Here is a 14,024-nt window from a genome sequence, read left to right as displayed (position 1 = left end):
GTTAGATGCGGGGCAGATGACTTCACCCCTGCCCCCAGGGAGCAGCGCACAGCCCTTTGTGTCTCTGATACAGGGGAAACCACAGCGGGAGTGACTAGAGGGGGCGGAGCTGGAGAGATTGGGCACCTTGAGGGACGTCGGGGTGCATAGCCAATCAGGACAGTCTCGTTGGCCCAGCCACGGAGGAGGGAGGTTCTCTTGGTGGCCCATCAGGTTTCAGGTGTCGTGGAGATCTCACGTGGGTGAGTGTTACGCTCCAGAGGAGAGTCGGAGACTGTTTGCACAGCCTAGAGTCAGAACGGTGGTTAGACGCCATCTCAGCCATGGTGAGAGCAGCCCTTTGCAGGCCCTGGGTTCGTGGCCAGAGCTTGGACGGGTCTTCCCCAAAATGTGCTCCCCGAATTTTTCTTTGCAGAGCGTCCACGGCTGACCACTCACGTTCTAGGCAACATTTGAGATTCAGTCCTTGCTGCCCTGGTACTCACTTTGCTTCTTCTCAGTTTAGTGTCTGTGGCCTCTTCAGATTGCCTGGGATCCCACCCCTGGCTTGCCTGACCGAGCCCCAGCCCTGGCTACAGCCAGCTGTCGACCTCCGGTGCTGGCTTCCGCCCGCACAGCTCTCCCGGGGCCGCTTTACCTGCGGGATGTAACTATGGCGCCCGGGACGGACATGCCGAGCCGCCCTGTCTCCCTCATGCGTGGTGTGTGTGCCCCTCCGTGTGAGGCCCGCCTCCTGTGCTCTCCTCTGACAGCATCTCCACCACACCAGGCTGTCTTGTTTTCACGTGTCTGTGTGTGTGCCCTGACGTGGGGTCCTCTGCACACTGCTGCATGGAACCTCCTCATTGCTGGGTCTTCACCTAGTTCTCTCATTATTCCTAAAGAATAACCTCTCAAAGGTTGTAGTTTGAAGGTGTTTGATTTCTGTTACCAGCCTGCTTCAGAAAGGACACGTCGACTCCCCGGGCAGTGTGGAGTGTGTGAGGGCTTTCATCCCCCTCCTCTGCTGGCCGCAGGAGCCCCCTGTTCCGATGGGCCAGAGCTGAACTGTATACTTTAAAACGGTTGAAAATGATGTGTTAGTCACTCATTCGTGTCCGACTCTTTGCAACCCCATGGACTGTAGCCCACCAGGCTCTTGTGTCCATAGGATTCTCCAGGCAAGAATACTGAAGTGGGTTGCCATTCCCTTCTCCAAGGGAACTTTCCAACCCAGGGATTGAACCTGGATCTCCTGCATTGCAGGCAGATTTTTTTTTTTAAACCATCTGAGCCACCAGATGGTATATTATATGTTGTGTGTATTTTACTGTAATTATTTTTTTAAAAAGAAACAGAGCTCTGATAAATAATGATGTTTGGTGAATGCAGGTGGTATTACGTGGTGCTGGGGAAGAGATGTTCCTGGGTGTTGGTGGTTATTTCTGTGGTCTTCACTTACTGTTGACTCTGAAAAGATGTTTATGATTTTATCACACAGGCCAAAACACTAAGAAAATTGATCCAACAAACATTTAGACAGTTTGCCAACCTTAACAGAGAAGAAAGTATTTTGAAGTTCTTTGAGATCCTCTCCCCAGTGTACAGATTTGATAAAGAATGCTTCAAGTGTGCCCTTGGTGTAAGTATGGGGACTTCATAATAGGGGACTCGGTGGAATCTCTTTGTCTTTTCCATGAATACCTCAGTTTCTGATTGGAATCTAATTTGTCATGTGTTTAACATGAGAATATTTTCCACCGTACAGTGGGAAAACAATACAGAAAGAAAATGTGTCAACGTGAGACTAAAACAATCCTTTTTTAATAGCATGCCTGTGTTCATATTTAGATTTATTTTAATCCCAACCCAGTGATTCATTGATTAACAGTTCTCTCAGGGCTCATTTACCTATGCAGATAATCTTCCCAAAGAAACCATTGGCTGCGGCTCACCGGAATGAGCTCAGTCTGTCCGTCTCTGCTTAGGCTCAGCAGACCTGCACCGTGGAGTTGTCCATGCATGTGTCCACGCTCAGTCGTGTCCGACGGTTTGTGCCTGGACTGTAGCCCGCCAGGCTCCTCTGCCCGTGGGGTTCTCCAGGCAAGAATCCTGGAGTGGGTTGCCATGCCCTCCTCCAGGGGATCTTCCCGACCCAGGGAACCAACCTGAGTCTCTTTGTGTCTCCTGTACTGGCAGGCGGTTTCTGTCCCACTGGTGCCACCAGGAAAGCCTGGAGTTGCACACATTTTGTATTCTTTGGTTTGATGAATAAAGTTTGTCCAGCCTCCGCTTTGGTCCTTTAATGTTTCAGTGGTTCTTTATGTAAAATACCTCTTTTTCCTCCCGGTACCTTTGCTGTCACCTGTTTCACCCTCAAGTCAAGCTGGATTATTTCAGTAGAGCTGGCGATTGGCCCCGAGGAAGGAATCAGTTACCTCACAGACAAAGGCTGCAATGTAAGTGTGCTTCAGGTTGGCAGGGAGGGGCTGGTGCTTCTGGTATCTGAGAGAAGGAGGCCCTGAGCAGGCCAAGAGTCTTGAGTAAACGCGTGGGATTCGTCACCTGCATACTGATGGCTGTTGTGAAATGCTGGAGGGTGGGGACTGATGGGCATGTTGTGTCCGCATGAGAAGAAAAATCCATTCCTCTTGGGAAATGAGCAGAGTCTCTGGTGGCGTGTCCATGTGGGAAGGGTCCTTCAGATGTGCCCGCCGTCTGCCCAGCACCATTACCCTCCAGAAGAACCCCAGAACGGGTCAGAGACGTTCCTTGCTCATGGTGTGCTGGGAGTGGGCACGGGTCCCTCTCTCTCAGAGAAGCAGGGCAGAATGCTCCCTGAGACCGAGTCACCTGGAGAGTCAGGTCAGGGGCTCCCTCCCTCCTCCTTTGCATGTCTTCACTCCGGGGCATGGGCAACCCCTCGTCCAGCCCCTGAAGGTAGAGCGCCCCTCTGCCTCCAGGAGCACAGAGGGCAGACACACCCCGACCGTGAAGTGAGCAGGCGGCCCCGGCAGGTCCACGTCAGCTCCTCAGAGGGAGAAAGGCCCACTCCTCCTGGACGAGGTGGACAGTCAGGCTCCCCAGGCACCCTATCTGGGAGGTGTCTCTGGAGAACAGGGTTGGGGGGTGACCACGGGGATTACACGGGGTAGTGCATGAGTGTCTGGCATCTGTGGTCAAGTGTTTGCCTTTTCTTCCCAAAGCCCACACACCTGGCCGACTTCAACCAAGTGCAAACCATCCAGTACTCAAACAGTGAAGACAAGGACAGGAAAGGCACGCTGCAGCTGAAGATCGCAGGGGCGCCCGAGGTAGGGGGGTAGGAGATGGCCTCTGCTCAGGCTGTCGACTAAGTCATGTCCAGCTCTGCAACCCTGTGGCCCGCAGCCCGCCAGGCTGCTCTGTCGATGGGATTCTCCAGGCAGGAATACTGGAGTGGGTTGCCATATCCAGAAACAATCATTATTTCTACACTAGCCCTTTACTGAAATGACTGTTTCAGGATACAGATGAAGTTTTCATGGATCATCAGAATCACAGCTTTCTCTCACGTAATGAGCATTACATAACACGTGTGTGTGTGTGTGTGTGTGTGTGCGCTCAGCTGCTCAATCACGTCCGACTCTCTGCAACCCTGTGGATTGTAGCCCGCCAGGCTCCTTTGTGCATGGGGATTCTCCAGGCAAGAATACTGGAGTGGGTTGTCATTTCCTCCTCAAGGGGATCTTCCCGAGGGCTCGAATTTGCATTTGCTGCTTGGCAGGCATTCTTTACTGCTAAGCCTCCTAGAAACCCTGCATAACAAATTGTTGTTGTTTAGTCACTGAGTTGTGTCCAACTCTTTGTGACCCCATGGGCTGCAGCGTGCCAGGCTTCTCTCTCCTTCACTATCTCGCAGAGTTTGCTTGAGTCCATGTCCATTGAGTTGGTGACGCCATCCCACCATCTCATCCTCTGCTGCCCTCTTCTTTTTTTGCCTTAATCTTTCCCAGCATCAGGGTCTTTTCCAGTGAGTCAGTTCTTCGCATCAGCTGGCCAAAGTATTGGAGCTTCAGCATCAGTCCTTCGAATGAATATTCAGGGTTGGTTTTCTTTAGAATTGACTGATTGATTTGATCTCCTTGCTGTCCAAGGGACTCTTAAGAGTCTGTTCCAGCACCGTAGTTCAAAAGCGGCAATTCACTTAAAAACTATGGTAGTCTTTCTGGGGAAAAACTGGAATATATGAATTACCAAGAAAATCAACCTCTTAAAATTATATAAATTCTGTAAACTGTACTGCTCTCTTTATTTCCTAGACTGTGTTATATGTGATGTTCACTGTGTGTGTGTGTTGGGGGGTGTTGGGAGGGGCACACGCAGGGTTACTTCTGCATGAAGCCCATTTGGGGCACTCCCCTGGCCCCACTCGCATGCCTGGGCTCCACGCTGCTGCTGCCCCTGCTGGGGCAGGTTTGTTCTCGAGGCTCCTCTCATCTCGTTCTTGCTCCTCCTGCTTTGGAATCCTCGCATTTCTGAGGCTCCGGGCAGTACATTTGATTCTCAGAATTAAACCAATGATGCCATGAAATATTGGAACCTTGAAATTTCCTGAAAATCTCTCAGTAATTTCCTGTCTGCACCATGTCCTCCTTTCTGTTTGCTGCCCCCAAACAATACTTAGGATGATGCAGGCGAGCTGAGTTGTTCCTTTAGAAGGAAAAATTATGAAGACTGTGTGAGTTAGGACATAATTGTGTTCAAAGGAAATATACAACTGATTATCTCCTGGATAACATTTGATGACAGGTCTTTTAGGCAATGTATCATAATTGTGTGTTTTGCCTTGAAAAAAGTGATTTCTAAGCTCTTACGTAGAACATGCTCTGCATGCTCAAAATAATGAAATTCCACTAATTTTCTTTAAGGTTAGAAAAATTATGATGGATGGTTGATAAAACTCTACTCCACACTTGTCTAGTTTCTAAAAGAAGCCATAGTTGAGCTTACTAATTTTCTAAATTCTTAATTAGAGTATGCCCAAGGGGCCAGACCTTCTGTAGGAAATGTTTTTTTTCCCCACCTCACCTCTTTTTGTTCTAGAAAGTGACTTTAAGCGATTTAAGTGTCTTTTTCTTTTTTTGTCTGGCTTTGCCTTCTGTCACATATCCTAGGAATAAGATCCTTAAATACCATGCTCTCTTCTCACTGAGGCCTGATGACAGATCTCGTCTCACTCCCACTCTTTGTGCTCAAGTGCGTCTCCATCTGATGTCACGGCACAGCTGGCCCTTTGAGGAGTGGAAGGAACAATGACCGCTCTCTCTGGCTCTTCTCCCTGTCCAGCCCCTGACGGTCACCGCCCCGTCCCTGACCATCGCCGAGAACATGGCCGACCTGATTGACGGGTACTGCCGCCTGGTGCACGGGGCCACGCAGTCCTTCATCATCCGGCCCCAGAAAGGTGAGCCGCCCCCTGCCCACCCTCCTCCGAGCCGCCGCCAAGCTTGCCTGCAGCCCGAGCCCTTCCCTCAGGGCACTCTGAACATGAAGAGCAAACAAGTAATTCAGCCCAGCATATTCCTGCTTTTCTAGGGCAGCGACTCAGCTCACAGCCTACAAACTGGGTTTGGACAGAGCTTAAGCACACATGGTTTGTGTTCAGACCCTTTTGATTTGAGCGACAGCCTTAACGTGTTGTCTTGGTTACCATTAGTGTTTTTTAAATAAACTTTTGGGATTATATTCTAGGACTTTTTTTTTAAAGTCCCTGTAACTCATATAAATAAAGTCTCTTTCGTATTTTTTCTTAAAGCTCTCAAAAGCTTAGAGCAGTCAGAGAACAAACTCAGTCAGAAGCATGATGTATTGAATCCTCGGAATGGTGCTGAGTCTCTGCAGTCTTTTGCAAAGTCTGTAAGATGCGGTGTTTCCGAGGGTTTGGATTTCTGAAACAAAATAGGAAAAAACCAGACTTTGGAATTATATTGACCGATTGGTTCACATCATGAGTGCATGCCATCTGCTAAGTACTTAGCTTCCTGCGCCTCAGTTCTGTCTGGGAAGGTGAGAAGAGTGGTACTTGCTTCTGTGGTCTCAGTGGGAAGCAGGGCGGGAACGGTCTCCCGTGTGGAGGTAGCTCAGGACACGTACGCACAGTGTCACAGACTTCAGAGCTGCTGCTCGTTTCCATGTGATCTTGACGCACTGGATGAGCCTTGGCTTGGGGATTTCTTGTGCTTAAGGAGGAGCAGTACCTGCTTTGTAGCATGGGAGGTGGGTCCGCCCTCATCAGACTGCCGCTCCGGGCAGGCGGACACAAGATCCCTGCCAGCACTCCCCCATCCCCGCCGTGGGAGAACGATCAGAGGAGGAGTGGGGAGACGTGAGGGACACAGATGAGGCCCCGCACTCCTGGTGTAGACACTGCAGAGAGTCCCGCTGCCCAGCGGCCCAGTTCTCTATGCTGACAGCAAGTGGGGGGAGTGGGGGTGGGGGGTGAAGCAGAGGCATTACTGGGACCTTTGTTTAAACCTTTGTTAGTGTCAGACTGTCATACTCTGAGGACAGTATCTAAAGCCATCAGCCAAAGAGGCCAGTAAGTGCCTGAATTCCAGGACATGGATAATCGGGCAGAACTGTTTTTCCCACTATGATCAAACCAGTAAAGCCTATTTATTTATGTTCCCCCTAAAATGGGGTGTGTGTTATGATAGCTTCCTTTATGTGAAATACAGTAATGAAGCTTCTTTTAGAAATATCTAAAGGCTCCTCTCATTGAAAATTTTTGCATTCATGAGCTCTTGAGTTTTCATTTTGTGCTTTAAATGAAGGAATATACCTTGCAAGCATTGTTTAAATGTTTTGGGAAAGTTGCTTCACATAAAGATAGTGTTCTGTCAAAAATGTTAAATGTACTATATCGCCTGTCTTCTTTTTGGTAAATAATTGTTTTATTTCACCCTAATTTACCAAAATATTGCTCATCAATTTGCTGGTATATGAAAAAATAACATTCAGACATTAGGCATTAAATGTTTGAAGCTTTAACATCTTGAGTTGGTTTTTAGTTGACTTTTTTCTCCTGTTGGAGGAAACATTTTGATATCAAATCTCATGAAATTAGATGTGTTAAATTCTTCATTCATATGAAGACAGCATAAATGAAATCACTTCTCATAAAAATCTAGTAGGACCAAGGTTTTTATCAATTTTATGTGGTCTTTATAGAATTAATTATTAAGTCTGATAATTTATTCTAAATCACAGCATATGTACTTGTGACTATTTTATAATAGATTCTTAAATTGAACTTATATTGCCTAATTGAAATAATAAAGTCAAATGTTTTTAATGGATTATAATTAGAAATATGTGGACAGGAGCACATGTACACTTTCTAATTTAGTTTTTTAAAACTTCAAATACATGTAAAACATGTTTCTACAACTCTAATGCACCATTTTCCTGGTACATGCTTTAAGGAACAGTTGCATACATACCCATCTGTTCTCTAGGTTATGAACTGCTTCATGGTAAGCAACATGCATGGGTTTGTGAGTGTAACAGTTCTAAGTGACGCCTAAGTTCTACACAGGAGTGCTGATGTGCTGAGGTGTACTTTGTTAGCTCTGTGATCCACCGTAATTGCTTCAATTTAGGAAGTGCTTTTATAGGTGTGTCACTGGGGCAGAAAACTGTAAGAGTCACAAGCCACGTACCCAAACCAGCTTCCACCGGAGTTGCTGTGTGACCTGGGGCCTTCTTATGGGGCCTTATCTAACTTTTCCTTTAACTTAGAGAAAACTCAGTGGCAGTTTTTCAATTTTTAGTTAAATTCTCCTCATAATTTCACATTACCAAGACAAGAGTAACCCTTTTCCCAGGGAGCCAGGGGACTGGTGGGACGGCTTTACCACCAGGTCAGTCCAGATAAGAGAGATTAAACCAGGGGCTCCATGCTTCCTGGTTCACTAAGGATGGGTGGGGAGCACGTCTCCTCAGCCCCTGAGCAAGTCCTGAGCTCCCCTGTGATGCCCCGGCCAGAGCCCAGCTGTCATGGCAGGGGGCCGGCCACCATGTGGAGGCCCCAGCACCTCCCCCAGCTGCGTCCCCGGGCCTCCTCAGGCTCTGAGGTGGCTGGCCCCTCGGCTGCCTGGGGGCCGAGTTCCTCCTGCAGCTGCAGAGCTGGTGGATTTGTTTCCTTTGAATTTCTGTGTTCCCTGTATAGGTGTTAGAGTTGCCAAACCTATGCAGGGTGTTCAGTCTTTGTAAAAAATGTTGGCTTTGATTATGAAAAATTCTTTCTTTCCTAACGTCTCCTGGGAAGAACAGCTTTCCTGTTTCCTCAAAACCTTAGCCTGGTTTTGAGAGGCAGTGCCTTTCCTATAGTCTGCACCTGCAGACAGCATGTTTGTCATAAATACTGAAAATAAAGCTGTGATAACCCATCACAGGCATATACCAGCTTCGTTTAAAGGGTTATTGCTAAAATTCTGGGGTAGGACTCATCTTTCTCTGGTTTCTACATACAGTCTTTTCCACAGGAGCCTCATCTCTCTCTCTTCATTTTTTTCCGCAGAAGGTGAGCGGGCTTTGCCATCGATACCAAAGTAAGTACCGCCCTGTGTGCCTTGTTACTGCATGGCATGAGAGACTGAAATTCTCCATGCTTTATTTTATATTTGAGTGAGTAATCAAATTTCTACATGTTTGACTAGGAAATCAGAAAACAAGTATTTCCAGAAAGAAATCAGTTGTAAGTCATCTAAAGTATTTAGGTTTTTTGTTGTTGTTGTTTTAATTAATTAATTAATTAATTTTTTCTTTTTTTTTTTTTATTGAAGGATAATTGCTTTACAAGTATTTATGTTTAGTCAAGAGTGTAAAGTGAATCTTCCCTTGAAGTTCAGGAAGAAGCTCAAGAATAGTGGTGATAACAGGAGAGAGGTCTGTTGTCAGATGGTTACTTTATAGGCGGTGACAGTCTGCACAGAGACCTGAAAGTCTGTACCATTCTGGCTATTTTACAAGTGAGAAAATTAAAGATATGCAACTTATGTTAATTTTAAAATGTGTTTGTGTCACGAATTTCATAGTAGATACTTTAATCTATAAAAGTAAAGAAGGCCCGAGCTTCTCTGTCCTCAGCCAGCATGCTAGGGATTGGGGAGCAGATGAAAGGCACCATGCTCACAGTCAGACACATAGCTGGGTGCCGAGAGCTCAGAGGGAGGGACTTGAGGAGACGCCCCGGGCGCTGCACATGGGGCTAAGGGAGCAGAGCCTGGGCGCCTCTGACCTGTCGCTCCCTCTCCTCCACGGCCGGTCCCCGCCAGTCTCTTCCTTTCTGCTTCCGAGCTGTCAGGCCCATGCACTTCACCTGCCCATCGCTCTCCCCGGTTGTTAGCTGTTAGCGCCCGTCTGGGCTCTGCTAGCAGGACTCCTGTGTTGGGATCCCCAGGACCACCCCGTGCAGGGATTCTCTAGAAGGAACGCCCAGGACTCGGCGCATAAAGGCTCTCGTGGCTGTGCTGCGTGACAGCCCGGGGAGAGCACAGCAGCGTGGAGTCCAGAGGGGCCGGGCAGCCCCAGGGGCCTTCTCTCAGGGCCGCAGGCAGGACATGTGGAGAGTGGTCTCCCAGGGAAGCTCGTGAGAGACTCGGTGCCCCGCCTTTATGCAGGCCTGGTCACGTGTGCACATTGTGCTTGGCATGTGCCCAAATTCCAGTCTCCCCAAAGGAAGGCAAGAGTTCAGCATGGACCATATTGTTTGTACCATTGGTCTCAGGACGGGGAGCTGTCCTGATCAATAGGGATGGTGGGAGCCTTCCTCGACACCAGCCAGGGGCCAGTCTCAGAGGACAGCATCTCAGACCCCTGGCTCCCATCCTCTGCATGCCTCTGTCGGTCTTCGCTACAGCATTGGGAGGGAGCTTTCCTCTCGAAGCCCCTGTGTGGCTGCTGCTGCTCCTAGATAAACGCCCACATCCTTCAGCCAGGTGGGGAGATGCTGTGCACCGTCCCCACACCCCGTCCGCCTCGCTTCTGCTCCCGCGCTCAAGCTTCAGCCACACTGAACTCCCTCTGGCTCCTGGAGCCCACGGCCCTCCTTCCCTCTAGCTTGTCCTCGGCGGGGCCCTGCTCAGGTCTCACCCCGCATCACCTCATCTGAAAACCCCCCATCACCCCAGTTCCGGAAGCAGCCCTCTGTTTTTCCCGAACTTATCTGGAGTAACAGTCACCTCTCTGCTGCTCTCACCCTCGGGCCTCACTGATGGCCGGGGTCAGGGGGTATGTAGACCTGACACTGGGCAGTATCTGGCACCCAGTAGGTAGCTGGGTGGGCGAGTGGTGGGGTGGGTGAAACCAACTCTGTCAGCTTTTAGGCTGTGTTTCACAAACCCAACAACATTTAATAGATATGTATTAATGTTATAAATTAATGGATATTAATTTATTAAATTTATTAATGTTTATTAATTATTAATAAAATCAGACAAGGAATTAGTGCTCATAGTATCTTCAGTTATAGAAAGTCTTTGAGAGATGACTTTGTGGATTAAATACACAGGAATTGTAAATACAGACATAAACGTGAGGAGTAAGGGAGTAGGTTAGAAGTGCTAACAGATAATAGAAAGGAGCAGGATTTCCACAAATCACAGAGCAGCAGATGTGTTGTTGCCACAGATCAGAGAGGTGATGATATCCCTTCATTTGTGAGCAGGTTGGTTCAGAAAAGTGCCCCAGCCCACAGCAGAGGACGGCCCGGCATCCTGTCTGCAGGACAGAGGCATAGGACGTGGCCTGTGTGTTAGGAACACACACCTGTGACCTCCTGATAAATGCAGTTGAGAGGGAGTTATGATCAGTCAGGTAGCTGCAGTGGAAGAGGAGCTGGTGGTTTGTTAGAAAACTCTGGTTAAACTTTTATAATAGAGATACCATTTCAAACTTGTAGCAAGTTCAGTAAAAGAACTGAAGTGTATGGCTTTGTGCTATAAACCTTCCCCGGTCACTCAGTTGGTAAAGAATCTACCTGCAATTCAGAAGACCCAGGTTCCATCCCTGGGTCAGGAAGACCCCCTGGAGAAGGGAACGGCTGCCCTCCCCAGTACTCTTGCCTGGAGACTCCCATGGACAGAGGGGTCTGGGGGTACTGTCCACTGGCTCGCAAAGAGTCAGACGCGACTGAGCAACTAACACTTCCTAGAGGTTGTGCAGTTGCACATTGAATATTTCTAGTTCTCAAAAGGGGTATGTTAAGCTCCAAGATTTCCAATATAAATTCTGTATACTAAGGAAAATTCCTGTTCAGTACTTATAGAGTAAATGTTTATGTATCAGAGAAAAAGTTTTCTTTTATGAAAAGAGCAAAATAATTTTGACATCTGAAGACTGTAGGGTTCCTTTTTCCTCTGTGTTTTATGTTTTTTCAAAAAGTTTGAATTGAACTATACTTGGATTTTTTTTTTAATGTGCTAAAACCTTTGGCGAAAATGTTATTTTCTGTGGATGTGTGTAAAACACTACCATTGCTGAGCCATTTCATGAAACAAGTAACCAGATGCGTCAGCCTTGCCTGTGTCAGTCTGTAAATAATGACAGTATGTGTCCCCGTCCTGCCTGCTTTTGGACACACTCTAACAGCGGCAGGGCCAGCGCTGTGTCCAGGGCACTCCTCAGTCCCGGGCGTCTCCCCTTGCAGCCCAGCATCTAAAGTAAGCCAGGCCACGAGCACCAGTTCAGTAGAGCTGTGGCTCAGCGTTCCTGCCCTCATCGGTCTGTACTTCCGGTGTTTAAGCGTTAAAGCAGGCTTTAAGGGCCTCAGGTGGTAGAGTCTGGTGTTTCACAAAGTCACCCTCTAGACTGCGCCGTCTCCCTGGGAGAGGGCACAGCCGTCTTGGTTCTGGGCAGCTGGCGTGCGCATGGTGCCAGCGGCGTGGTCTGGAGAGCGGTGGGGCGCTCACGCTTTGCACCTCTATTCCAGGCTGGCGAACAGTGAGAAGCAGGGCGTGCGCACCCATGCGGTCTCCATGTCAGGTAAGAGGCCGCGCGGGCGGCAGGGGGTGCCCACAGCGGTGGGAGGGAGCCCCGCGTGTTTGACCTCTGCTCATTTTCATGAGCATTACTTCTTTCTAGGCTAGCTTATGAACGTTAAGAATTAAAGTTATTTATTTTAAAACTTAAAAATAACTTTAAAATTTGTATAATTTTACAGTAGTAGAATACTCACAAATTACTTAGAATTCCAAGTTATGTTTCAGTTTTAATGCCATGTTAATTATATTTAGAGTGAAAATGTTTGCTTTCGAAGCTGCCATTATAATTTATGCTTGCAGTTCAGAAATTAACATAATATGCTTTCTATATTATTTTTTGAAGTTCAAGAGATGTGAAGTATTTTTAAACAGCATTTTTGGTTAACAATTAACATAAAATGGTTTTGTTATTAACATAAAATGTTTTATTAACATAAAATGATTTGAATATTGCTTTTTAAAAAATATAGTTAAGATATTGATGTAAGCATTATCTTAACTATTTACTGGGGTGATGAGCATGGTGTGCTTTCTTTGATATGTTTCTCAAAATACATGTGCCTTTTCCCCCCATTTAAAATTGTAGAAAATAGAGGAAAGGTGGGAAAAAGCATCTTCTATGGACCCAGGTTTGGTATCTTAAAATACATATGCTATACATGTATACATAAACATGTATATCCATATGCACACATATACAGTATGTTCTCATCTATGTCACATTTCTAAAATAATAGTTTCTTAAAACTCTAGTGTCTGACAGTCTGACTTAGAAGAAATCTAATTCTTGTTAGTTCAATTTACCTTGAGTGAATTTTTACCTAAAATTTACTTTTGTGCATTTGCCTAGTTGATGACTGAATTATTTGTTAATGTTCCAGCATACAAATATAATTGCTTGTTTTTTTTTTATCATCCGCAAGCATCCCACAACCCCTTTCTCAAGAAATATTCGTGTTGGTATTCATGCTTTCGTGCTTAGCAAAGATGCTCTAGTGAGGAACCTCGTGGGGCAGGTGTTGGGGGAAGCCCTGCGGCTCAGGAGCCAACCCCTTCCTGATGTGGGGAGAGGTCTGTTCAGTGCCGGGGCTTGTGCTGCTGGGTGGTGCCGGATGCCGGCGGCCTCCCCTCAGTCCGGGGTGACGCGCGGGGTCCGAGTAGCTTGGCATCTCCAGTCTGCGGTGGCGCAGGAGATCTGGTAGGCGGGGAACAGGCTCTCCAGGGTTGTGATCCAGTTGGAGAGAGAGGCCACCACCCGCCCGAGTGGCCCGGTGGTGGAGCACTCTGTCGGTTGCTGGCATCAGAGGATGTTTTGTGCTGTGCTCCACAGAAGAGGGGCTACTGAGCCAGCGCTGAGTCCTTCCTGAGCGCGCCAGTCCCCCCGCTGAACTGGAAGCAGGCCTGGGATGCTGGCCGGGAAGCGCCGGTGGTCCTCACTGCCCTAGGTGCCCCCGCGCTCCGCAGCTGCTCCGTGCAGTGGGAGCTGACACACCCTGCCAGGCGCATCACAACTCCGGGGGCGACGATACATGACAGGCCTCTTGGAAGCTTTGGGTCTCGTTTCTTCCATTTCCTCACATCCTCAGCGTTTTTCCACAGCTGCCCGTTAAGACTCTGTGGGGGTCACCTCTCCCAGTCCCCCCGTCCTGATCTGCCTTCACTGTCCTCCCTGGGTACCCTGGACTGCAGTTCACGCTGCAGCCCCTTATCTACAGCAGCTCTTGGGGTGCTCCTCCCTTTATTGAATGTAAGTAGGCGACTCCCTGGGCAGAAACTTTCCTCAGCTCTGCCCCGAGGCTTCCCAATATCTCTACACAGCCCGCCTGTCCAGCCCGCCCGTCTTCCACATGGGTCTTCGCCCAGTTCTGTGGGGCGTCCGGGCCCTCTGCCCACCTCCTTCCCCCTGTAGTTCTGCTTGGACTGCTCCACGAGCCAGCACATCCTTTTCATCATCACACATCCATTCTTCAGAGTCAGTGATGCTATTCCACACGTGGCCACCACTTTGGTGGTTCACGG

General features: G+C 48.1%; 1 protein-coding gene across 12 annotated transcripts in view; it reads left to right on the top strand.

Moving 5' to 3' along the window:
* Positions 1–14,024, top strand: part of PTK2 (protein tyrosine kinase 2) — a 208,749-nt gene that overhangs the window by 127,655 nt on the left and 67,070 nt on the right. For all 12 annotated transcript variants that reach the window (XM_065902560.1, XM_065902554.1, XM_065902550.1 and 9 more), the window contains 6 exons: positions 1,481–1,621; positions 2,361–2,438; positions 3,186–3,293; positions 5,308–5,425; positions 8,543–8,573; positions 11,954–12,006. In XM_065902560.1, coding sequence (XP_065758632.1) covers positions 1,481–1,621; positions 2,361–2,438; positions 3,186–3,293; positions 5,308–5,425; positions 8,543–8,573; positions 11,954–12,006 — 529 coding nt within the window. The remainder of the gene's footprint in view (positions 1–1,480; positions 1,622–2,360; positions 2,439–3,185; positions 3,294–5,307; positions 5,426–8,542; positions 8,574–11,953; positions 12,007–14,024) is intronic.

The sequence above is a fragment of the Muntiacus reevesi genome, chromosome 12 (assembly GCF_963930625.1).
Source record: "Muntiacus reevesi chromosome 12, mMunRee1.1, whole genome shotgun sequence".
NCBI classification, from domain to species: Eukaryota; Metazoa; Chordata; class Mammalia; order Artiodactyla; family Cervidae; genus Muntiacus; species Muntiacus reevesi.
The sequence above is the reverse complement of the archived record's forward strand: the minus strand, read 5'-3'. Positions and strand labels throughout refer to the sequence as shown.